At 39.5% G+C, this 26,181-nt stretch overlaps 2 protein-coding genes across 3 annotated transcripts in view; both read left to right on the top strand.

Annotated features, from left to right (window-relative positions):
• adamts10 (ADAM metallopeptidase with thrombospondin type 1 motif, 10) overlaps positions 1-4,833 on the top strand; it is a 45,200-nt gene extending 40,367 nt beyond the window's left edge. For both annotated transcript variants that reach the window (XM_020656896.3, XM_020656906.3), the window contains 3 exons: positions 291-467; positions 572-737; positions 1,166-4,833. In XM_020656896.3, coding sequence (XP_020512552.1) covers positions 291-467; positions 572-737; positions 1,166-1,275 — 453 coding nt within the window. In that variant the 3' untranslated portion in view covers positions 1,276-4,833. The remainder of the gene's footprint in view (positions 1-290; positions 468-571; positions 738-1,165) is intronic.
• Positions 4,834-6,107: 1,274 nt separating this feature from the next.
• myo1f (myosin IF) lies at positions 6,108-26,059 on the top strand. The gene is made up of 28 exons (XM_020656396.3): positions 6,108-6,310; positions 12,210-12,338; positions 13,869-13,958; positions 14,055-14,149; positions 14,321-14,408; positions 14,510-14,599; positions 15,858-15,989; positions 16,160-16,294; positions 16,869-17,001; positions 17,443-17,639; positions 17,786-17,866; positions 18,037-18,123; positions 18,263-18,349; positions 18,714-18,881; positions 19,167-19,252; positions 19,336-19,417; positions 19,535-19,641; positions 19,727-19,825; positions 19,912-20,056; positions 20,775-20,889; positions 20,979-21,148; positions 21,315-21,460; positions 21,867-22,013; positions 22,106-22,254; positions 22,413-22,475; positions 23,278-23,485; positions 24,582-24,742; positions 24,858-26,059. Exons 1-28 carry the CDS (start codon positions 6,308-6,310, stop codon positions 24,932-24,934), a joined length of 3,270 nt encoding a protein of 1,089 aa, XP_020512052.1. The 5' UTR covers positions 6,108-6,307; the 3' UTR covers positions 24,935-26,059.
• Positions 26,060-26,181: the final 122 nt, after the last annotated feature.

The following is a 26,181-nucleotide window of genomic DNA, read 5'->3' as shown; positions in this document are numbered from 1 at the left end:
TCCTATTTTTGTCTTGGATATAAACTTTGTTCAAGCTGTTAAAGATAAGTTAAAACAATTTAGATGGTGTCAGAAATTCACAAGTGTCAGCTTTTCTCATGCGTTTAGTAACCTAAACTAATGGCACAATGAATAAGAAACAGAAACAAAGCAGGCTCTTGACTTTGTTTTTGTGCAGCTGCTGCCCTCTGCTGAGCAGATTAAGAACATTTTTTGCAGCCTCCCATCACCCTCTCTCCTGTTTTTTTTCCCTTTTTCTTCCTCTTTTTAATCACCCTCTCTGTCCACAGTGCACACCCAGCTGTGGTCCTGGCTACAGGCACCGTGTGGTCTTGTGTAAGAGCGGGGAGAGCGGGGACACGCTGCCAGAGTCCAAGTGCCCCAAACATGGCCGACCCACCTCCAGGGTTCGCTGCAACCTGCAGCGCTGCCCTCCCCCTCAGTGGGTGACTGGTCCCTGGGGAGAGGTGAGCCATGCTTTTTCAGTTTTAGTGGAACATTTTTATAGAACTGAGTGTCCATTTGTACTCGAATAAAGCGCCCTGTTCAAATAGTTGTGTGTGTTTGTCAGTGTTCTGCCAAGTGTGGTCTGGGTCAGGAGATGCGTTCAGTGCAGTGTCTGACCCACATCGGCCAGCCGTCCAATGAGTGTCTGGAACATCAGCGGCCAGCAGCCATGCAGCAGTGCAAGAGCAGATGTGACCTCAGTCTGCCCATCAACATAGACAACCCTGAAGGTAAGAGTACATATTCACACACTGCTCCATATCATTGTTTTAAGGAAGAACAACAAGAAGGATAATTTCATCTCAGTGCCTGAATTTGAAGTGTTAAATAAAATCCTTTGTTACATGAGATGAACTGATCCATTGTCATGGGAAGACCGTCTTAGTTATCCTGATATAACGAGGTCACATAAGTCTGGATCTTGAAACTGTAAATTACTTGTGACAACAGGAAAACAGCGTAAATATAATGTATGGATGTCCTCTTCGTATGTCACGCACATGCATCGGCTCTCATATCTATTTATTGTATGTGTATAAAGACACAAATGTTACTAAAATGTTATAAAATCATTTTTATCTTATTTGAAATCCTGCACAGTTTCTGACCAATCTGCCCAGAAAAAAATTAAGCTGTTTAATGTCGGTCTTCCCTGCAGAGTGTAAAGATGTGAACACTGTGGCCTACTGCCCCATGGTGCTCAGGTTCAAGTTCTGCAGCCGGCCATATTTCAGGCAAATGTGCTGCAAGACCTGCCAGGGACACTGACCACATGGACATCATGAAAACTCAAAGTCGTGTACACACTCACAGTAAGCCTGAAAACCCTCCCACTGAGCCGTTTAACAGCAGCCTCTCACACTGCCTCCATGTCTGGAGTGTGTGAGATCGAACTGGGACTCTGGTGAACTGACACCTGGTGATGTTACTGGACCTTTATCCAGCCAGGATCAGACGCCCCTTCTGGTCAAGCTGAATTATACATTCCACTTGAGGGGGACGGCTGCTGAAACCTGGAGGGACTTCATCTTTTGAGGGATGAATCCTCTCTGTTTGTGTCTCTAAACGATCTTTCTGTTGTAATATTTTGGTGCTATTATATTTCCCTTTGGCCGCAGGGCTGGTCGCAGTACTCTCTTAAGCCTGTCTGTTAACAGGTGATATTGTTTAGTCATGAATATAAGAAATCCTCTTTGTATGGAAAATGATTTTCTAGATATATTTGTCCGTGAAAAGGAATATCTTTTGTTATCAAATGAAAGATTTGTTTTCGTGTTATCTAATAGTTGTTACTTGACCAGGTTGGTTTATGTCTCTGCTTTGTTCCATGTCAAATGTATTTAGAGTCCTCGCTGTTATTCAGCTGAAGTATGAGCAGAGTTTGAATTGCACAAAGTATCAGCAGTCAGAGGACCTGAGTATTTTATTTCTGTTTTGATGTGATCTGACTTGATGTCTCCGTTGAAGCTATAAATGTGTCACTGCAGTGAAAGTGCCATTTTCTTGCCATTTTGGTTAGTCTGCTGAAATGTTGTTTGCTATACAGTAACACAGGACACATGGAGACACGGCCTAAGTGTGTGCAAAGCTAGTGCTTACCCACAGGGACATTATCCACACAATCGTGGGAGAGAGAGAGATTTTAGGACCGATATGGGATTAACTGAAAGGAACTCTCCATCAGGCCCTTCTTAAGATAAGAAAAGATAAACTTTATTGATCCCCATTGGAGGAAATTAGGGAACATATAGGAGCAACATGAGCAAGCAATTTGTTTGCCTTCGCTGAAGTGACTGATCCAGCTGCAGACTGGTATAGCAATGCTGATTAGTGATTAGTGAATTTAGACCGTCCGTCCATTGTCCATAATTTGGTCTAATTTGAAGGTTGCCATTACTCACAGGTTTTTAAAGACGGTGGCTGTAAGTGCTGCATTGCCTCAGGTGGTACACCTACTTTGTAGTAGCTACAAAAAAGTTTCTTTAAGCAGCGAACCTTTTACTGCAAACACTCTCAGTTCTTACAGTGTAAACAAAAGAAAAATGGGAGGAGTCCTTCCACTGTTCTCACAACTATGAAAGAACTCCTGGTCCAAAAACACAGTGTGTCTGTTTTCTGGTGATCCCTTAGCATTGAGCTTTGCTGTAGATTTTCCTATTTTCTCTTCGTTTTCACCAAGTTTCCACGGATGTGACAATGCTGATAACTTTTACTGTGAGTGGAAATTCAGAGCACAGGGAGACACAGTGAGTCAGCTCTGCCAGCAGGAACAGGCTCAGTGAGGGAAGACTTCTGACAACGCTGCTTTTTACAGAGTGTTAGTCTGAGGATGGAACTACACACCCAAGAAATATGTGATATCTCTGTGCCACAGATCAGATGTTTTCATGGCTTTCAGGAACCATCTGATATCTACCCCAAGCTTTTATAAATAAGGGGTAATCACATTTTGAGTTTGTGTGATATGAAACTACCACAAACAAAACAGGCATTCAACACAACACTGACATATACACTTGAAATGTTTTGGTTAATTAGATGCTGTTTTTTTTTTAAATATAAAGGTGACCTTTAACGGTGACCTTTGCTGCAGCACAGGGATGGAGGCCCTTGCAGGTGTTGAGTTGACATTCCTTTGAAGAATCACAAGCTGCAGTAAAAGGTTCTGATCAGATGACCCCGACAGTGAACTGAAACTTTATCTTTAAAGCTGAGAGATGCTTCAGATTCAAGTCCTTTCACGATTGTTATCACAAATCACAAATTCCCTATTATGAATAAGTCAGTGTGTAGGTTGGTTCCGAAAATGATTCCCACAGAACAGCACAGCAGTGGAAGGATTACTTAATGCACAGATGAATGTGTGAACCATTTCTTCCTTTTAAGGACAGTGATGCTATTATGTGGCCCAAAAGAGAGCATGTCATCTGACTCAGATTTGTTTGGAATTCATTGAAGAAATGTGCTGACAGATGTTATGTTTTAAAAAAAAAAAAAAAGAAGCTGTGTCAGCTGTTTCTATATCCTGCGATCTCAGAGGCTCACAATTCAGTCATCGCTGTGATGTCTGCTGTGCTCTGAACTCTGCTCTGACGGACTCTTCATCACAAATGTTCACACTGATTGTCGCTGACAGCAGCTCTGTGTGACACCATGTGTCACATTCTTTTATGTACAGAGAGGAAGCTGCACGTCATTCCATCTTTATCACTATCAGCAACAATAACAATGTTTGTTCCTTTTTTTTGTCTTGTGGTGCTTTGGTTTGTATTGGTGCTATTACTTCACTGTTGTCATTTTTTTCTAAATTATCATCATAACAACTGTGCTTTTACTTATATGAGCCTTTTTAAGTTATCAAATCTGCAGAGCTCAACAAACCACCACTCACTCACCAGCAGGGGCCCTCTGTTGGTCCATTTTTATCATGGTTTCAGCTCTTAATATAACTCCACACACACACACACACACACACACACACACACACACACACACACACACACACACACACACACATACAAAATCCCCAAATTTAGATCATTGTGCAAATTAAAGGATGATGACAAATATTGAAACAATTAATGTAAGTGCTATACAAACACGTTTCCGCTTGTGGTCTTCATCAGGGTCCCTAACAAAGGCCACAAGCTGAACTGTGTCAGTCTTATGAAGTTGATAAAGTTGATCTGCATGCTTCAAGTGTTACTGAAGCTTTTTGAGCTTAAAAAATAGACCATTGAACGCAGTGGCAGGTCGTTTTGGACCCTTAAGACAACACAACAATTTTGATTAAGGGAACAATATCTATTTCTTGAATTTTAACAAAATACTTTGGGGGGGGTCTTATCCAAATAATTATAATAAAGGTTGCATTATTCTGTCAAATATTAAAAGTCGTTACAGTTATTAATGCATCAACACGGAGCACAGGAACTTCAGGAATGTTTCATTTTAAAATTCAGACTAGTTGTATTTCATCAGATTTTAAAGCTATCTCATCCCTGTAATGTTTCAGGGCTGAACAGGTGTAACATTTTCAAGAGCATTTCATGTTTCAAAAACCTTCTGTGTAAAAAAACAAGTCATTTTCAGTTTCTCTGTATCTACCTGTGCCTATAATGAAGGTTTTCATTGAGAATTGAGCCTGTTTTTTTTAGTAAACAAGAGGGACATTATCTGTAATGTTTGTTGTGTTTCACATGCTAATTATAACATGACATGTACTGTATGTTGTTTCTTTCTATAAAACATGAATCCATCCTTGTACATCATTTTAAAAGAAAATATTACATCGATTAAACACGGTGCATTGATGACTCTAAGACATTGGATGGTGTCAGCCTCTTTTTTTCCATTTGGTGTACTTTCTTTGTGTCAGCGTTGGCAGAGATTGAGTTAAAAACTAAAAAGCCTCCAGACAGAGGCTGAGATCATCAGTGATGGCTGTCTATTTCTAGATCTGACCGCCCTCATGGAAAAGATGAAGCAACAACTTGTTCCTGTTGTCTGAGGCTGAGACGTCCCTCATGACAGTGGGCAACACACAGCGTCTTAAAGATACGCTGTCTTTGTCCATATAAAGAAATGTTCAGCTGTGAATAAGAAGGAACTCAACAACTATGGCTGGTAATCAAGAGTATCTCTAATGATCGATCATTTTTTGAAGTAAACTGAAAAGCAAATCATACTTTCCTATAACCCAAAGTTACGAGGGTCAAATGTCAATCAAGAGTCCAAAATCCAAGAAATAAAATTGTCAACCATGTACATTTAAGAAAAAGGCCAGTAAAAAAATGAACGGTAAGGATGACCACCAACAATTCAAAATGACCTCAAACACACAGACGTGCCGATACACATTTTGGAGTTCTTGCTTTTTTTGTGTGTAGAAGTCTCTTTTATAAAAAATATTATCTCTCAGGCTCAGCTAGAATCCACAGAATGTACTGGAGCACACAAATCACTTAGGGCACATTTTATTTGGTGCAAAGGACTACCGTTTTGATGCACTGCGTCTTCTTCAGAGCCTGAGGAGTCCTTTGATAGGTTTACTGTGCAGATACTTCAAAAACACTCTCATTCAAGATCAGATAAAACAGCGTAAAACACACGGTTTGTCACCTTGACACAAACACTCCTGTCAGTGGTGTATGTGTGTGTGTGTGTAGGTGTGAAGGTGTGTAGGTGCACTATGTGTGACCTCTGCATCAGTTATGTTGGGCGTTGGAAGCAGAAGATCCTCAGATGACACAAAAACATTCAGTGAAGCAACCACAGGCTGGGTGGAGCTGGCAGCTCACAACTGAAACACCATCATTGGGCAACAGGCTGAACATAATTATTGTTTCTCTGCAGTTGTTGTCACTGCCATCATCCCGATGAATTGGATTGAATAATTGAGCTGTTTGGATGAGGTGATGCTGCGTGTTAGGTCATTCTTTCATCCTTGCTCTGATGACAGAAATACAGAAGTGGCAGCTTGACTGTGTAGTGAAGTGTGTGTGCATTAGAGTGTGTGTGTGTGTGTGTGTGACGTGTGTGTGTGTGTGTGTGTGTGTGTGTGTTATCTTCGAGCAGTTCTTGTTTCCCACAGTGCATTTGTGAGAGTATGAGGAAGTAGCTTTTTGAATAGTCGCAGTGGATGTCTTGTAGGTTTTTGCTGGCTGCTGTTGGCTTTGACCGTCCTGCTGTGTGTGTGTGAGAGATGGCTGCAATCTGTGGATATTAACGACACACACACACACACACACACACAATCTCTGGTCAGTGGACACCTGGAGAGGAGAGACCCTCAGGAACAATGGTACGGTACCACACCTTTATTACCTACCTCACACACCTTCTGACGGATGTAATGTATGTACACTCCTGAAAAGCTGATGCTGCTAGACTTTTCTTGTTCACGACTTGAAGCTTGAGTTTAGAAACTTCCTTTCCTGAAACAGCATTTTTTTTTTTTTTTTTTTTCTGTTTCAGAAAGTGACAATAGCTCGCAACATTTGTGTTTCATGTTTGTGTTTCTATATCTAACAAGCCAGGAGAGGCTTTTTCATGCTTTAGAATTCATTTGAACAAAAGAAAAAAGGATCTGGTTAATATTCTGAAAGATGCCATCTCTTCAGAGAAATTCAGCTCCAGCAGCAGCACCAGAGGGAGTTTCCGCTTTTTTCAAGACAAACCTTTTCAATGAGACAAGTTCGAGAAAGCACAACACATCAAGTGCATTTGATTTATGGTCAGATTTTAGATGAAAATGTTTGATTTTGACACATCAAATGAGGTTTTAAGTGTGCACAGGCCATGCAGTACACTTTAGATGTGTCATTTATGTTTGAAACAAGCAGAAAAGAAAACTATCTTACAAGTACTGTCAATTTGAGCTCCTGTAATCTCCGTTTCTTTTCTTTCTAGTCTTTTAGTAGTAGGTGTATACATAGATGGGGGCTGCCGTACCAAGCTGCAGGCAGTTGCAGGAAGAGAAGCGATAGCATGTACAGAGTTTAAAGAGTTTCACAAGAAGCAGAGAAGTGATGTTAGAGAAGGGAAGTGAACTACAGGAGCGGCTCCACACTTCCTCCTCACACTATATGGTGCTAACGCATCCAAAACTCACATAGTCCTATCATTAAAATCATAAAAATCAGAACCCTTGAAATGTAGTACAACCTTTAATACGAATCTAAAGTGTAAGGTCATGACATTTCACCATCACCAAACGGCTGTTCGACTTTAAACATCCCAGGTGAGACGTGGAGGCCGGGGCGAAAAAAGTCTTACATTTCACACTAAAGTTAAGTAACAAAGGCATTTTAGGCAGAAACATCAGCTCAGGAGTGAAACCATCTCAAAGGGTCAACTTACTTTTTTTCTTTCTTTTGAACCGTGCCAAAAGTTCTGGTTTGTTGCAATGAGGTTTTGAAAACCACAAAATGTGAGCGATGATTGGCATCTTGTCTGTGGTTTGTCTGGCACCTGACATTTTCATTTTTGACTTAACAACAGCTTTTCTGTAGTGAATGTTCAGTCAGCTAGAAAATGTTTCTCATTTAGATGTGATCGCAGGGTTGACTGCTGATCTGACTAATATCTGAAGGAACTTCTGTTAGTTGATGTTGAGTGTTTTTTTCAATATTTGGATGTAAGATGAGATAAAGCATACTGACTTACATGAGAAAGTTCCATCCATCCATTTATAAATTGGCAATATTTAGCAATACAGCTTACCTTCATGTGTAGCATGTATTTTTCATAAATAATCAAAACAGGCTACAGACATATGTGTCATTTTCAGATACTGTATGTCACTGTATTGTGTGAAATAATTAGAAAAGTAAATCCATGACAAACCAACAGAGATATGATCCAGAATTACTAAACTGAAAGTGTTTTCTAAGGTTGTAGAAGACAAATAAAATAAAATAAAGGTTGCAGAATGTAGGAATATGACAGCTATATGTCCAGACTTTAAAACCTGAAGCAGTGTTCTGAGTTCTCTTATGATTGTTTAAACATTTTGTTTTTAGACTTACCCTTGTGCCCTTCGCTCTTGGACAAAGAGGGGAGTGGTACACAGCATGAGTGTCCATACTGGGAATAAAGTACATTTCAGGAGTGGCAGGATTAAACTCAAAGTCTTAGCAGAGACATATTTCAAACTGAGCTTCATCATTGTTCAGAGGAGAGAGAAAAGGGAGAGAGACTGAGGGGGAAATAACGGAAACGCTGGTGAGATTGGAGTTCAGTCAAAAGGCTGAATGAATAATGGCCACTGCTTGAATGACATCTTGTGCACCGTTTGTAATGGAGCCAGAAGCTATCCGAAAAATAACAGTAATAAAAGTTTATTCAAAAATCTCTTTTCACAGACATCGGCCCCAGAGTGCTTACCAAGGATACAACACACAGAAAATACAAATAGTGACAATAATGTTATTGTGACAAAAGAATAACAACAACAATAACAACAACAACAACAACAACAACAACAACAACAACAACAACAACAAAACAACAAGGCAAGACTGTGACATGAGCCACAGATCACAGAATATAAGATTAAAAACACACTTACAAACAGTAAGGTATAAGTGCATTAAAAGATAAAGCTTCAGTACCCAAATGTCTCTCTAATCAGGAGTGTCTTTAGCCAGAGTTTTTTTTATCTCTAACAGTTTTTTCAGAGTGCAAAGAAATGGGCAGAGCTTTCCAAAGTCTGGGAGCTATGGCCTGGAAAGCTCTATTACCACCTGTCTTTAGACGCGTTGGAGGAACAGAGAGCAGTTGTAGTGTGTTTGACTTCAGGGGGTGAGTTGCCTGATAGGGGTGAATGTTTTCAGACAGATAACCTGGAGCCTGGAGTGAGAACTTCTGAATGTAACAGGGGACCATGGCGAAGGGGTCTAAGTACAGGAGTGATGTGAGACCAGGTTGTTTGACCTTGTTATTACTCTGGCTGTTCTGTACTGAGCAAAATAAATGAGTTGGCTTCACATTTCAAACCTTGATTTTGCTGCTTAATGAAGTCAGAAGCTGAATGTGAGCTGTTAGCAGATTACAGCTAAGGTCAATATAATGTGTGCATCTTTTGTCTGGGGTAATAAACGAAACAGCCAAGTGGTTAAATACATACTGATGATACAAAGCAGAAATGTAGCTCCGGTTTTTATTTAAGGGGAAGGGCTATATGTGCCTTTAATAGATAGGATATAGAATACAGACAGGACGTGTAGGAAGAAGAGAGTTGGGACGTGACAAATGTTGAGGGTTGGACTAAAACCCAGGACAGCCATGAAGACTAGTAGCCTCTGCATGTAGGACGCACACTCTACGCTAGGCCAAACCAATCTCCCACCTACCAAGAATGCTATCCAAAAGTACAGCCATATGGATTTCTTAAGCAGCTTATTACGACCATATATAAAAACATTTTACAGTGACCTCTCGTGGCTGTAATAATTTTGACAGGATTAAGGAAAAAATAAATTGGTGCAGAATAAAGGAAAAAGAAAATTCTGTTTAGGGAGGAGATTGAGGCGGATGGAGTAAAAACACAAAAATCCTCCTCTAGACAAGTCTTAGTGTCTCTTGAACAAACACTATCATGCTGAGTTGTTTTAGAGAGTGTTAAATTTAACACATACGACAGGTATTTTGTGTTTGTACATAAACTGCTTCAATGCTAATCTCATCTAATCTAGATCTTTAGCTAAAACTAACTAAGTAGTTACAGACTTGAGTAAGCTGTCACTGTTTCACTCTGTTAATTATGTGTTTCACACATATGTCCGGCCACTGTTCACACATGGTGGTTGTGGAGAACAGCCTCATGTTGCATGCAGTTTTAGGAGTCATTTGCAATGGACTTATTCTGAAGTTTGCATTTAGGATTTGACCCTTCACCTTTACGTCATAAGACGAGAAGACATGAACTCCAGCTCATTCAATAAAGGAAGAAAGGTTCGCTTCTTGATATCACCATTGAAACTGTCTGATCTTGATTTAAGCAGCTGAACAGTGCAAGTGGGTGTTGTGAATTTAACGCTTCTGCGGGTTCATCAGGAAAGACTGAGGGGGCTAGCCATCTTGCAACACTTCCTGACAAAATGTAGAAATCTATATTACTGTGATGCTGTTCAGCAGAGATTGAATGATGTTCTGCATTAAGGGGAAAAATGGAAAGACCTAAACCATGACTTTAACTCTAGGGTAAACTCTTTGCTTAGTGCATTCTTTTGCATGTGAGATCCATAAATGTGAGCGCAGCAGATCTTTAGACTCTAAAACACACCAATCTGTTGCCATGTATGCTCACTAGAACCCAAAAGCATATTCATCCGCCACTCAAAATAGTCCCTAACAAATAAACACTTACATCTATTTCAGTGAAATTTAATAAAAACTACAGTGTCTGTTTATTCCAATAAATGTTTAGCCCTGAAAAAACATTTAACTGTATGTGTGTGACCCTTTTCTAACAAAGTCATTTCGTACAGCAGGAACCAATGAGCTTTGGGATCAAAGACACATAATGAAGAGAAGTTGGAAAGTACAGCGAGAAGTAACACAATTTATTTTGGTTTGTCGCAAGAAATTTACAGTTCAGATGAAAAATTAAGAAGAAAATAAGATTCCCTTTTTTAAGTCTTTTAAGAATCATTTAATGAAGTTTTTAGAAGAGAACGAATGAAAACAGAGACACAGTCTTTTAAAACTTAAGGTCCATGTTGCTGTTTTTGGCGTCAGTGGTTTCGATTAGACGATGACCCTTGAGGGTTTTAACCTTAGAAATGAAATGTTATTAATACATGTGACATACGCTGTTTATCGTGTATCTGTTTAGTCTCTGAGTTTATTCAAGTTTCAACACGCCTTTTATTGAAACTTCTCTTTGAATTTCCTTCGACTTTGTCTGACATAATGAGGCACAGTGGGAAACTTAATGATCTCAGTTGGCTCCTAAACCACACCAGGGTTTCTGTTTCTTATGATTTATTAGGCTACAGAAATAAGACGAAATAAAATGTTCTAATGTGTGAATTTGGACACAACCTTTCTGTTTATAATAATTATTGTTGATTTGAAAATTCTACAATGCCAATATCATCTAGAGATGTTTAGACTGAAGCTGAACCACAGTTCCAATGACAAGAACACACATCAAACAAAACACACATCAAACAGAGCAGAGTCTTTTAGGGAAAACCAACACAAAGGATGGTACACCTCAAGGTACTGTAACAATTTGTCATAATCCAGAAGTTAAGAGCTCTGTTCTGTGTGACGCCCTTTACTCGTTTCACAACACAGCTGTCATTAGGCTATAGTCGGCTTTGTTATTGGTCGCTGTAGTTTCACAAATCTACAGCGGTGTTTCTCTAAATGTCCTAAGTTAGAAAAATTGCTCACCTCATCTGTGACCCGTTGCCTGACAACCAGCCCCAGCTTCCTTCAGTGGCAACCACAACGAGTTATGTTTCTAAAAAAACAACTACACCAGTGCCCAACTTGTCTTTTTTTTTTTTTTACCTACTTATAGAGCATCCGACAGTCTTCATCACTGCTCATCTTTGTTTCAATACTTATTCATCGCTATTTATTTTATTTTTTGTTTCAATTTTGTATCTGGTTTATTTTTTATTTGTTGGCTCCTTTCTCTGTTCTTGGTTCTTTCTTTCACTTCAGTTTCATGAATTTTGTCCGTTGTTTTGTAAGGTCTTACATACACTTATGGGAGGATTACTACACTATAGGGTGGTATTTCAGAAAAGTTGGGGACGTTATGACCCAGATGTACAGTAAACTAATCAAAATGGAGACATGTTCTGTTGTCAAGCTTGAGACTATAAAAAAAATTAAAAATTCTGGATTAATCAGAATTTATTTTCTTTGTTTGAGATTCCTCCATACCACTGTCTTTTAAAGTCTGTGTGAGACTGTTTGTAACAAGTTTACTGCTGCTAAAAATGTCTCCAAGCTCATCAGAACTTATTTCAGACTTTGAGTCTCCTCTTTTGCCACAGAAGAAACAAACTGTTTTACAGGTTGGGTAGTTCTTTGCATGGAAAATAATCCTCACCTGTAAAATCAGCGGTTTAACTTACGTTGTTCTATATGAGAGAAGGTATGAATGCATAACATTTCATTTTCTTTAAAGCATCTCAGCAAAGTTTCAATCATCCTTTCCTCTCTCATGTGTGATCCAGGCGAAGTATCACTGGCAGAGTCAAAATGTGAAGCAGAGCGGCGTGGACGACATGGTCCTGCTGTCCAAGATAACCGAGGATGCCATCGTGGACAACCTGAAGAAGAGATACATGGACGACTACATCTTTGTATCCTACAAGCTGACAATGTCATCATTTACTTCATTTTTTTATTTTTTATTATAGGGTTTGTTAGTCGTCGTTTGTTTTCCTTTCATGACCAGTTTGGACAACTGACATGAATGAGGATTTTGAAAATGATCACATTGGATCCAAGTAAAAGCTCATTTGCATCCCAATGAATAAAGACTCTTGTTTAGATTTTGTGGGCAGGAAGTCAAAAGAAACTGTGAGAGAGGAAGTTTATGTGCCAGCAATGGCAACCTTTACTTTTTATTACTGAAAAGAACCAGAAAATTGATTTTAAAGACAAAAAGACAGAACCTAGGTCGACCAAAGTCATATACAGTCAGTAAAACTAACAGCAGAGATACAATGACTTCACGCTTCCTCTTCTGCATTCACGACCTGACTCAAAAGCTCACTTCCTTCTTCTCTGAGCACAGCTTAATTTCAGGAAATACATTTCATGTCAATTAGCAGGCAACTGTCATCACAGATAAAACACTAAGGCATTAAGTCAGATCTGTTAGGCTAATAGATCATGAATCTTGACCTGTGCGTAATATGAATATATACTTGTGGAAATTAATGACGAGCAATTTGCCATTTTGCTGCAATAGTAAAAAAGAGCTTTAAGTTCCTAGGTGGTAACTTCACATCAAGGTAGAACTTACAAAAAATAATATTTAGAAAGTATTTATTACTTAAACTTTCTATTTTACTCAGGATTCTTAACATTTATTAAATATTGTGTGGGTTGGCATCACAGACGGTACAAATTCCCACAGCCCTCTAAATATTAGTTACACCAACTCTGGGGAATTTCTGTCACTTCCTTGTGTTCTTGTTTCTTGGGGTTTTAAGTGACGTCACAACGCTTGGAGTGATAAAATTGTTCTCATTGCCTCTCTTCTCAGTATTCAGTTTTGATTTTGAATTCTTTAAAGCTATTAGCTATTGGGGCGGCAGTAGCTCAATCTGTAGGGACTTGGGTTGGGAGTCGGAGGGTCGCTGGCTCAAGCCCCTGCACGGACCAAGTCTGGAAATTGGTCTGGTAGCTGGAGAGGTGCCAGTCCACTTCCTGGGCACTGCTCAGGTGCCCTTGAGCAAGGCACCCAACCCCAAAAATTGCTCTGGAGCGCTCACTGTGGGCAGCCCCCCCTCACTCTGAGACCTCTCAATTAATGCATGTTCATAGGATCCTGTTTGTGCATGTGTGTGTATTTCGGCCTATGTTTGTGTAGCATGTTCATTAAACAGAGGGTAAAACAAGATTGTTTTTTGCCGCAATAAGTACATTTTCCTTACTTTCTAAAATGTTCTGTCAGTTCACATGAATCAGTTTCAGTTCCAGTTTCTTAATAAATCTGTTAGAAAATATATTTTTAAGTGTAAAAAAGGGAACAAAGAAATACTGGTTAATGTATTGTGTAGGCCTATTGTATTGTAGACGATATTGGTAAGGCTTTATTGAACATGTACAGAGATGATACCAAAGGTTATTAGTCCCTGACGCTCCTTGACTTGTCTGCTCAGACTTACATCGGCTCCGTGCTGATTTCAGTCAACCCGTTCAAACAGATGCCCTACTTCACTGACAGAGAGATCGAACTTTACCAGGGAGCTGTGAGTAAACGTTTCATCGACTGTTCTTGTAAATCGGTAGTGTTTAGTGGAATATCGACCAGAAAAAATCTCCTTCTCTATATTTATCTCCCTCAGGCCCAGTATGAGAACCCACCACACATCTACGCTTTGACTGATAACATGTACAGAAACATGATGATAGATGGAGAGAATCAGTGTGTCATCATCAGGTGATCACAGCTCCTATATGCTTTGCTTCTCAAATTGCCTCGCTATAGTTAGACTGATGTTGGTTCTTTTGTTGTGTCAATCTGTAATACAACACATTTCAGCATCTGCTTGTGTGGTTTGAGTGATGTTATGTTACATTGTGGTGTTTTCTATCCCATTTTTCGTGGCAGCGGTGAGAGCGGTGCTGGAAAGACCGTGGCTGCCAAATACATCATGGGTTACATTTCTAAAGTATCTGGAGGAGGGTCCAAAGTTCAGGTAGAGACAGCTCTCAATGACTCTTCCTGAACTTCCTGAAGTAAGGGGTTTAGCTATTTCTGTAGCGCCTCACATTGTGTCACTATGTGTGTTTGTTGCAGCATGTAAAAGACATCATCCTACAGTCTAATCCTCTGCTGGAAGCTTTTGGTAACGCCAAGACTGTACGCAACAACAACTCAAGTCGTTTTGTGAGTACCCTCTTTGCTTCAACACTTAAGACTCTTCTCATTTTTCTGTTGTGTGCTTCCTCATCTTGTCTCTTCTTGTCGTCCTGCCTTCATGGAAGTGTATCACAGTATCCTATCATTAAAAAAAAACAATGTCTAAAGTCCTGAAAAAAAAAAAAAAAGTTCCACAAACACCCCCACATGTGTTCACCTTGATTTAAACAGACTAATTACCCATAGGAAGTAAACATCTAATGCCTTAGCTTTTTTTTAAACTTTGGAACGAGTTGACCCAGAACTCAATCTCGGGCTATTCCATCTGCTGAGAAGGATTGTATCATGTAATGCAAAGCTTTGAAACAGCTACTTTATGGACCTAGTTGTGAAATTGCTGGGTTCCTTTTTTTAATGTAAATGTTCTTTACTTTCAACCTCAATAGGAACAATACATCACTAGTTTTATAGATTAAAATACAGCATTACCAACTAGTTCCATGTTAAGCTAATTTCTTGTTCTACCGCCTGAGGTAATGACTTTTTCATGAACATTCATCCCTATATGGATCACTGTCGGTCTATGAAATGAAATGTTTTAAAATGTCAACAAAAAGATGACGTTTTATCAGACCAACAGTAGAACAGTAAGAAAAAGGATACCACTACTTTTTTGATGGGATACACTGACCGACTGTAGAATAAGAAATAAAAAGGACCGATTAAACATCAGTCTTCAATAGAGGCATTAGAATGCATCAAAGAAGCATTTCCCCTATTAGTGCTGGTTTGATCCACACATGCAGTTACCTTCTCAAGCCCCCCCACTCATGTATCATCAATGCAGTCCTGATGCTCAATTTCACACCTTTAAACCACAGCAGCTTTCGTGCATTCAATTCGGTTTTCCGTCACCACTGATGTAGCGAGAAGGATGCCGGGTGTGGGGTAAATGCATTTAGCAGAAGACGTTTGCAGAGTTCCTTTAATAGCTAATACAAATTGCATGAGGGTCAGCTCACTGTTGCATTGTTTTATCACTGTCGAATCAAGGACGTGTTTTGGGGGGCACACTCTGACTCTGAGTCATTGATTTAAGAATTAAATGAAGGTTTAACTTTACCTGTGAACTATGTTTGTTTGTATTTATTATTCAATAGGCGTAGGTAGAGTGTCAGACTGGGTCAACAATATGGGAACATATACAACCTCATACTTTGCATAAGTTTAATCTGCTGACAGCTTGTCACCTCTGATTATTGACTTGTATTTTTGTATCTATTAGGGTAAATACTTTGAGATTCAATTCAGCAGAGGAGGAGAGCCAGATGGAGGCAAAATCTCAAACTTCTTGCTGGAGAAGTCGAGAGTGGTGAGCCAGAATGAGAACGAAAGGAATTTCCACATTTACTATCAGGTGAGCGACATGCACAGCACCAGCCGCCTGGTATAATACCTTTGTAAAAAGTTAGTTGTGTTACTGTTCAATCCTGATTTACATTTAAGTAGTCACTTACATACTCCCATTTTTCCCCGCTTAAAAACATCAATTATAATAGCTGTTCCACTTGCACTGCTGTCTTCCAGATGATAGAGGGTGCCAACGCTCAGCAGAAAGAGGGCCTAGGCATCATGACCCCAGAATACTACTACTACCTCAACCAGTCTGGGACCTACAAGGTGGATGGGACCAATGACAGCAAAGACTTCCAAGAAACTATGGTACCCATAAAGCTGGACAAAATCACTTGCCACACAATGATTATTTGTACAAGAAATAGGTTAAAGCTTTGTTCTGCCATACAAATGAAAGCTGTTATGCTCTCCTTTAAGGTAATTATGTGTGGCAACAGGAGTGATGTTTGATGATTGGATTTAGAAAGCAATACTTTAGAAGTGATCCTGCCTTCACATTTCGAGCTAGTCAGTGTGAAATAAGCTAGCTAGTTATTGAGTTAACGTTTCTTATGCTTTTAAACTGTATTGCTATTTTTGCCATAATTGGTATAATCGGAGTAGGCATTTCTAAAACAGAGCATTTCAACAACGATAGCTAGGTGTGTTGGCCTGGTTTCTGTAACACCTGCCTCCATTTAAGATAACTTAAGATAGCTCGGTGTTGCTCCTTTAATCTGAGTTAAGATAGTTTCTGAGTGTAGGACAGGCTGTAGGCTGTGACTATGGTTTTATATTTCTCAACAAGGAGGAATGTTAAGTTAATTAATTAATTATGAGTTTAAAATGACTTCTTTGCTGTGTTACAAACTGCTACCTGCTTCTGTGTTGATGTCTCCAGGAAGCCATGCAGGTTATCGGGATCCCCGGCGAAATCCAGACTCAGGTGCTGCAGATCATCGCAGGCATCCTCCACCTGGGAAACATCAGTTTCATTGAGGCTGGAAACTATGGCCAGGTGGAGAGCACAGACTGTGAGTGATCAACATGCACATACAGTCAGCAGACACACATGGATTTACTCATTCATGCATGTACACATATTCCCACCTGGTGTGCAAAGATCTTTCCAAGGGCGATGAGTTAACCAAAGCTCATTATGACAAACCAGTCCCTTGGCAAACACTCCTGCTAATGGATAGAGTCTGTGCACATCAGTTCTACCTTGTTTATCCTTCCATTTGTCTGCTGCCTTGGGATTCCCTGCTCAATAGATAATTGGTGTTTACATGAAGGCTGGCGTTCTATTTTACCATCCCTCAATCCCTATGTGGATTTGTTACTTTTTACCAGTAACAACTTCATTTAGTACAGAAAGATATGGTCATGAAGATGAGCATACCCAAATCCTTATTACAAAGACTAATTCTGACTTAACTGATGTATTTGTGTTGATTCCAAATATTGTTTTTCAGTGCTTGCCTTCCCTGCCTATCTACTGGGTATTGACCATAGCCGCCTGCAGGACAAGCTGACCAGCCGGAAGATGGACTCAAAGTGGGGAGGGAAGTCTGAGTCCATTAATGTGACCCTAAACCAGGAGCAGGCCACCTACACACGAGACGCCCTGGCTAAAGCCCTCTATGCACGACTATTTGACTACCTGGTGGAGGTAGTGAAACATTTCACACAGAAGCAACAGAACAAATGGAATGAGGAAATATGCAGGGTTTTTTTTTTATCAAGGATACCTAAATTCACAAAAATCTCTTCTGTTTTCTATTTTTCTTCTGCCCCTCCTCTGTCTGTTTTCTCCAGGCCATAAATAAAGCCATCCAAAAACCATATGAAGAATTCAGCATTGGAGTTCTTGACATTTATGGCTTTGAGATATTCCAGGTTTGTCCTCTTACAATTTACATTTCAATAATATTCACAAGCAGCCGCTAAAATACTGGACGCTAATTTTACACATGGTACAGTTGAGCAGGTTTTCATTATAATGGTATCTGATGATGTACCTCCTTGTCAATAATCTGAAACCGTCTGGATTGTGTTCTTCTCTGCAGAGGAATGGCTTTGAACAATTCTGCATCAACTTTGTCAACGAGAAACTGCAGCAGATCTTTATCGAACTGACCCTAAAGGCTGAGCAGGTAGTTACAGTGAAAAGAATCACTTTTTTTTAAATCCTGCCACATCTCAGTCTTTTCTTGTCTCTTAACATTTACACTATGTTGTAAGGTTATCAAAACATGTTTCAACCAGATTTTATGTTTTCTTATTTTCTTACAGGAAGAGTATGTTCAAGAGGGCATCAAGTGGACCCCCATCGAGTATTTCAACAACAAGATTGTGTGCGACCTCATTGAAAACAAATTGGTGAGCTTGTAGCAACAAATCCTTTGCAACCAACCTATAAATACAGGATTTTCACAGATCAATTTGAATGGTGTTCTTCACTTGCACTGACCTAGCTGGTCCTCAAAAATAAAGGAAAGCATGACTCCAGGGGTCAAAAGCAGCAACAGTTATAACCTCATGTGAAATACTGATACAACAGAACACAACAAATCTTAAATAGGAAATGTGTTCTTTTATTATCTACTCAGCATCAAATAATGACTCTACACGAAATGCTTTCAAGGGTTTTTTTTTTCTATTTCTAAGAAATTCTATTCTTAAATTTGTCAAATGTGTCACAGCGATGAGTGTTTGCAGCTTAATTCATCCCATGTTTCTGCAGAATCCTCCCGGTGTAATGAGTGTGCTGGATGATGTGTGCGCCACCATGCATGCCAAAGGAGAGGGTGCAGATGGCACTTTGCTGCAGAAACTGCAGGCAGCTGTGGGAACACATGAACATTTCAACAGCTGGAACTCTGGCTTTGTCATACATCACTACGCTGGCAAGGTGGGAATCTGACATCAGTCAAACTCACTCTTCTGTAGCAGAAATACTCTTTAACAAGAATATGTGGTATATTCATTTTAAACAGTACGGCTGATGTCTATAAGGTTTGTTGCCATGCTGTTTAAGACCTGATCTGTTGTTATTGCATGAACACAGTAAACAGCAGGTACACTGGAGTCAAATCCTTTAAAGAAAATAACCTGACAATGTTCTTTTCTAATAAACAATGTTTGCCTGGTTGGTAAAGGCAACACACAGCAATAATAATATGTGATCTCGTCTCAGGTGTCATATGAAATCAACGGCTTCTGTGAGAGAAACCGAGATGTGCTGTTCCCAGACCTAATTGAGCTCATGCAAAGCAGCGAATAGTAAGTCTCTTGCAGCTATTTGATGTTTTCACTTACAGTATGTTTATTAAAGAAATGCAGTGGAAAAATATTTGTCTCTTCAGTGACTTCATCAGAAGCTTGTTCCCTGAAAACCTGAACACAGACAAGAAAAGCAGGCCGACCACAGCCAGCTCTAAGATCAAGGTGAACTTTTAAACATCGACTAGCTCCTGTAATGTTCAGTTATTGCTTTAATATGTTTAGAGTTTAAAAGAAAGAAAGACATTTTTTGTCTTGATTGCTCATTGGTTTTTCCAACAGAAACAAGCTAATGATTTGGTGAACACGTTGATGAAATGCACTCCCCATTATATCCGCTGTATCAAACCCAATGAGACTAAAAGACCCAAAGACTGGGAGGAGAGCAGGTCAGCATTCTCACTTCAAAAAACTTATAAATATACATACTAACATACAGTAAACAGTCCCAATGAGTTTCCTATCTGTTTTAAGAGCGAAGCACCAGGTAGAATACCTTGGACTACGAGAAAACATTCGTGTAAGAAGGGCTGGATTTGCGTACCGCAGAGTCTTCAATAAATTTCTGATGAGGTGAGATTATTTCTGGAAGAAGGACACAGCTCAAAGGAGTCTTAAAGGGCCTTTAGGTGAATGTTTGCGTACTTGTCGTTATCCAGGTATGCTATCCTGACAGCTGAGACGTGGCCATGTTGGAGGGGTCCAGAGCAGCAGGGGGTCCTACACCTCCTCCGCTCTGTCAACATGGATAACGATCAGTACCAGATGGGACGCTCCAAGGTCTTTGTGAAGAATCCTGAATCGGTAAGAAACTTTGTGTGGTTTTCTAGTGTTATGCATCTATAATGATCAGTGATGGAATATGTACTCTACTTAATTTGAGTTTGTTTTTTGTGTTATTTAAAGAGGACATATTGTGCCCCCTTTACTACCTTTTCAAACAGTCCCCTGTGGTCCAAATGAAACATCTGTGCTGTTCCTTGGTCAAAATATAACATGAATCAAGCACCGGAGGAAGTTTGTGACCCTGAATAAACCAGCTCTCTCAGAACGCTCCGTTTTGGTGTGTGTCTCTTTAAATGCAATGAGCCTCCTGAGTTATCATGATAGATATCAATCCTCTGGAGCAAGACTAAAAATGGCGAATCTGCACAAAAGTTTTGTTCTAGGCTGGGGGTGGAGTCCATGGGTGGAGATACCAGGGGAGCGGATGGTATTTTTTTTTTTACCAGAATCCAGCTTGTGACATCACAAGCTGAGCAAATTTGAAACTGAGCACTTTTCTCGATAAGACTTGTGCAGACTACAAACAAAGGACTTGTTCAAAAACACAGTAAAAGTGGATTTTTCATAATATTTCCTCTTTAAATACTTCAATTTCTTGCTACTTTAAATTCCTGCCCCTCTACATTTTAAATAGAAATACTTATAACATTTCTGCAATGCCATCAAGTAGTTACACATGTTAAAAAATACCTTTGAACTGCAACACCTACTCCTTTTTTGTGCTCTATGCTTATAGCTTTTCCTGCTTGAGGAGATGAGGGAGAGGAAGTTCGACACATTCGCCAGAATCATCCAGAAATCCTGGAGAAGGTTCATTGCAAGGAAGAAGTATGAACAGATGAGAGAGGAGGGTGAGTAACAAAGCAGAAATATAACGTACTCCCTGATGTGCATATTGGGAGCTGTGACTCTTAAATATTTGTCCATTCTTGCGACACAGCCTCTGACATCCTGTACAACTCGAAGGAGCGGAGGAAAAACAGCATCAACAGAAACTTTGTCGGGGACTACCTCGGTCTGGAGCAGAAGCCTGAGCTGAGACAGTTCATGGCCAAGAGGGAGCGCATCGACTTTGCCGACTCTGTCAACAAGTATGATCGCAGGTTCAAGGTGAAGCTCTAGAAGCCGTGTCACTTTGACATGTAGACTTTTATTCAGTTTTACAGACAATGAAGTTACTATTGTTAGATGTGTGCAATATCCTAAGCCACCCACTCTTCTTCTCCTTTCTAGTATTGCTCACAGTTCTCACTTCTTTTTTTTTCCTACAACCCAGTCTATCAAGAGAGATATGATCCTGACCCCAAAGGGCATCTACTTGATTGGTCGAGAGAAGGTGAAAAAAGGGCCTGAGAAAGGAGAGATAAAGGAGGTGCTGAAGAGAAAACTGGAGTTCACGAGCATCAGTAGCGTCTCTCTCAGGTAGTCCTCCAGTTTACACGTACAAGAGATCAACACCACACTTGCTGATAGTGAAATTAGTGGCTAGCATGATACTTTTGGAGAGCAACCTACTGAATGTAAAGCCGCTGTTAAAACTAGTACAAATATAGAAATAAACTAATATCCACGATCATTTAAACTCATTTGTATTACTTCATAGGCTAAAAACTTGACTTCTGTTGTAAACAATGACATGCTTGATCAAGGTTGGAAACATTTTCTGCCATTTTTATTCAGATCTAAAAAGAACAATAATGTCAAACCCTGAGACAAGAGTGCATTCCTGAATAATGAAAGCACTCCACAGTGTAAAAGAGTACTACAAAAACTACAAAGAAAATGTAGATCTTATGATCTTGATGGTCTGTTTGTTTTTTTCATTCAGTACGAGACAGGATGATTTCTTCATCATACACGAGGCCCAATATGACAGTCTGCTGGAGTCAAACTTTAAGACAGAGTTCCTCAGCTTACTCTCTAAACGCTACGAGGAAGTGACCAAGAGAAAACTGACAATCTCCTTCACTGACAGGTAGAGGTCCCTAGAACACATTCAGACAGACTTTTTGGCATAAGAAATCACATCAACAAAACCACTGACATGCTTTATTTCTTCAAACTCAGACTGGAGTTCAGGGTGAAAAAGGAGGGCTGGGGCGGAGGAGGCTCCAGGGTGGTGGTTGTTCAGAGGGGGCAAGGGGACCTGCCCCAGCTCAAACCTGCAGGGAAGACCCTCACAATCACAGTGGGGGACGGTCTACCAAAGTCCTCCAGTAAGTTTAAAGCAGTCCTCTAACGGCTAAGCTTTTAATGTACAGATAAGCATGACAAAACTAGCGGAAAAGATTAAGTAAAAGATAACAAAGATTAAAATATTTTACTATTCAGTCTTTTTCTTTATGTGAATGTAACTAAAGCTGCATTTTCTCAGAGCCAACCAGGAAAAGTGCTGCACAGTCCTACGGTGGAGGGAGAAACAATGTTGCCAGCAGAGGTACACTCAGACTTTCTGCAGCTCCTTCCTTCCATGTGATGTTTAGTCTGTTTGCCCTTATCATCAATCAAAGTCATTGCTCGGATGTTGTAGTTCAGCGCAGTTTTGCATATATGATTCTTTATAAGTCCACTTTCATATTCAGGTATTTCATGTTTTCATTCAATTCATTCATTTCCACAGCTATGGTTACTTGTTACTTTGGTTACTTGTTACTTGAAAGATCAAGATTTGAAATACAAAATGTTTGACATATGAAGTGCAATCTGTAGAAACAGGACATATTGTTATAGATCAAACTAAAGACAAGTTTACAAATGTTAGAAATTAGATACACATTTATGAATTAGGAGTTACAATCCAGCCAGTTATATCATACAATGCTTACATTTGTATCAGTAGTGCCTGCTTCAGTACTCCCTTTTTATTTTTGATACTTTGAGTATACATTTGGTGGCTCATGCTTCTGTGTGTTACATTTTGAATGTAGGACTTGTATTGAAGGATTTTTTCTTGATGTACTGCTACTTAGTTAAGTAAACTATCTGAATACTTTGTCCATTACTGAACTTTTCCAAAGCCATAGTATGAAATGTAAAATGTGTTATAATGATAATAATATCTGAGAATTATTTTGATTGGTTCTCATTCTGTAATATAATAAAGAGTAAAGTCTAGACCGGCTCTTTTAGTGAAGTGCAGCATGGCACTATACAAATAAAGATTGATTGATTGAAAGATGCAGCTATACTAAAGCGAGGAGATTTTATCTTTACTTTTATTCCACTTTCCCTCTCCACAGGGCACCCGAATGGAGCGGCCAAGTTTTCCAGAGCAACTCAGAACAAACAATCAGACAACGCATACTCCTCCCCACACAAACAGGCCCGACCACCCAGCACAGCTCCGCCCAAACTGGGCTCCCAGAGGGCCCCCCGAGTCCCAGCTCATAACCAGCACAACCAGGGAAACCTGGACTTCCTTAATGTGCCTGACCAGGGCATGTCTGGGTAAGAACCACCAACTTCCTCTCCTGAGACATGAACAACAGGGAGGGAATATGTGTGGGCGGAGCTTATTAGTCACTATAAAGCAGTGTATACTAGCCTGCTGAGTTGTTAAGGCATGTCAAGGTGGGGCTCAACGCTCACTAAGCCCCAGCAAATACATGAATTTCAGAGTGAGATGGATAAACCTGTTTCTAGAGAGCTGACATCCAGTTGTTTCACAAGTTTCTGTCAAGGCCTGGCTAATTTTGGATCAAACTGGTTTGTTGGTATTTTCATCTGAACAAGTCAATGAGGGCAAGATAAATCATTTTTCAAATATTGGGCAAGTAGCACACAATGGAAAGAATTCAATTCAAAATATAACAAAACTGACTTTTTTGTTTTTATATGATGATGTAGATAGTGTGTGGCGGGAGCCAGTTTTAGATACGTGGAAAACATTTCCAAGAAGAATTACATTTGAAGCAAACTGTTGCCAAGATTATCAATAATGATAATCTCATTCCTTTACTCTTCCTCAGCTTCTGTCATGATAAGCTGTAACTGCTGGTGTGTATTTGGACTGCACATAGCAAACTGTTCACAGCTTCAGGTGTAGTGAGCTGTTGGACATCTGGCCACGTCTTCCGATTCTGTGCGTTGCATTGTTTACAGTCTGACGAGCAAATTGAGAATGGACAATGGTGTTGGAGTTGAGAGTCAGTGTATGTGTGCTAAATGTTCGTTCCACTTGTATGTGGGTACTTACAGACATCATTAATATAAAAAAAAGACACCAGAAGATAGCCAATGGGTTCTGGGATTGTATTACAGTTATGTAGCTCAGTTGGCTTCCTATTTGCTCTCCACACAGACTACTGTTCTGCGTACAACCAAAGCCCACAGTAACACCAGTTGATCTGCATTTATATGCAGTCAGAGATGAACAGCGAGCTAAACAGCGTTGTTGCTGAGTTTTGACTGTGTCTTCATCTGAGTGTTTGATTTGTTTCTTCTCCAGCTTCTCTAAGGCCGTTTAGCTTCAAATCAACTTTATTAGTTGCTCTTGTCATTAGCTTCTCTTACCCCTTTGTCTTTTTATCTCTCTGTGGTGCAGGAAGCAGAGGAGAAGGAGCATCAATCAGAGACCTCCTCCTGCTCCGAAACCACAGTCTCGACCCCAGGGGCCCCGCTGCCGGGCGCTATATCAGTATGTGGGCCAGGACACGGACGAGATCAGCTTTGATGTCAATGAGGTGTTTGACCTCGTCAAAGAAGGTGTGTGGATGAAACAGAACAAGATGGAAAGGGAAAAAGTCATATAATCAATGTGATTGTTCTGAAATATCCTGCAGTGGTTTATGATTCATGTCTTTGCATTTTGTCTCTGTAGATGCGACAGGATGGTGGACAGGGAGGATTCGAGGACGGGAAGGTCTCTTTCCCGGTAATTATGTAGAGAAGATTTGATCAGGACTCGATCTTTACTTGTGGAGATTCACTGTGAAGATTTTTATTAAAGCAGCACATCCTGTATGTTAAATAACCTGTTGGTTAAATGTTCATGGAAACAGGGCTAGTAAAGGTTGGAACGAGCTGATATTCGGGTCACATATGACTTGTTCTACATGGTGACAGACATAGTTTCTTAAAACACAAATCCACTGGAAATAGCTGCTCAGGTTTCATCTCTCTATTGTCGTCCCAGGGTCTTTTGTTTTAAATGACATAGCAACAAGGTCTAAACCTTGACTCAGTCTCCAACAACACCTTTCTTCAGGGTGTGAAAAAGGTTGTAAATGTCAAACTTTTTTTTAGATTAGATTTAAAAATATTCTTTGAAGAAAGTGGCAATAAAGATTGATTAGTCGGGGTATAAAAGTATTCTGTAACATTTTTTTTTCATAGTTCTAAGACAGATGAGATGACGACAGCCCCAAAAATAATTTTGTGTTGAAGGGACCTTGAGAGTGCTAAAATAGTTCTTGAAATGACTGAAAGATAAAGTTGCAGACTTTACAAGAAAAAGACTTAAATGTGCTGCATTCTCCTGGTGCTTCCTGCTGTCTCCACTCTTCATATTTCCCGGAAGCTTTTCTACATGTCTATTGCTCCTCAGTAGCCATGATTGAGACTTAGGCTTAAAATCAAGTAAATCAATGCATTCTTAAATACGCTGAATATGTAAAAAGTGAACTTGACTTTTTAGTTTTTCACTGAAAACAAATTTTGCTTCAGTTAATCAAAGCCAATAATAAGACAACTTCTGGTCTTATTTAAAAGGTAGATTTTTTTTTTTGCATTGTTGTTTGGGTAAGTTTCTCATACATTGTTTTCATCTTAGTAAAAGAATAAAAATATATTTTCATATTTTACCTCAAGAACTTTTGCACTGGTTTAAACTGTATCATCAGAAATGATCAAATATTTCTGAATAAAACAGAAAGGGGAGACTAATTGCTTTTACATTTGATTCATTTCTATCAATTTTGTATTCTTTTTCATTGCAAGTTGATTTTGTATGATGTATTTGTCTCGTCAGTATTCACTCTGTTTTGTTTGATAAAAAAAATTAAAACGTTTTATCAGAAATAATTGCATTGTTTTCAAAATGTTTATTCGTGTAAAACAAAGTCAATATATATATATATCTGTAAGCAACGTCACTGAAATAAAATAAATTCATAAAGGAGATCTTAAATGGCAACGTCACAGAC

Source organism: Labrus bergylta, chromosome 6 (genome assembly GCF_963930695.1).
Source record: "Labrus bergylta chromosome 6, fLabBer1.1, whole genome shotgun sequence".
NCBI lineage: Eukaryota > Metazoa > Chordata > Actinopteri > Labriformes > Labridae > Labrus > Labrus bergylta.
This window is presented reverse-complemented; position numbering and strand designations above follow the sequence as displayed.

Coding starts and splice junctions, on each gene's coding strand:
- myo1f (XM_020656396.3), top strand. Junction 14,600..15,857: donor ACAACAACTCAAGTCGTTTT/GTGAGTACCCTC, acceptor TGTATCTATTAG/GGTAAATACTTTGAGATTCA. Junction 19,253..19,335: donor CTCATGCAAAGCAGCGAATA/GTAAGTCTCTTG, acceptor TTGTCTCTTCAG/TGACTTCATCAGAAGCTTGT.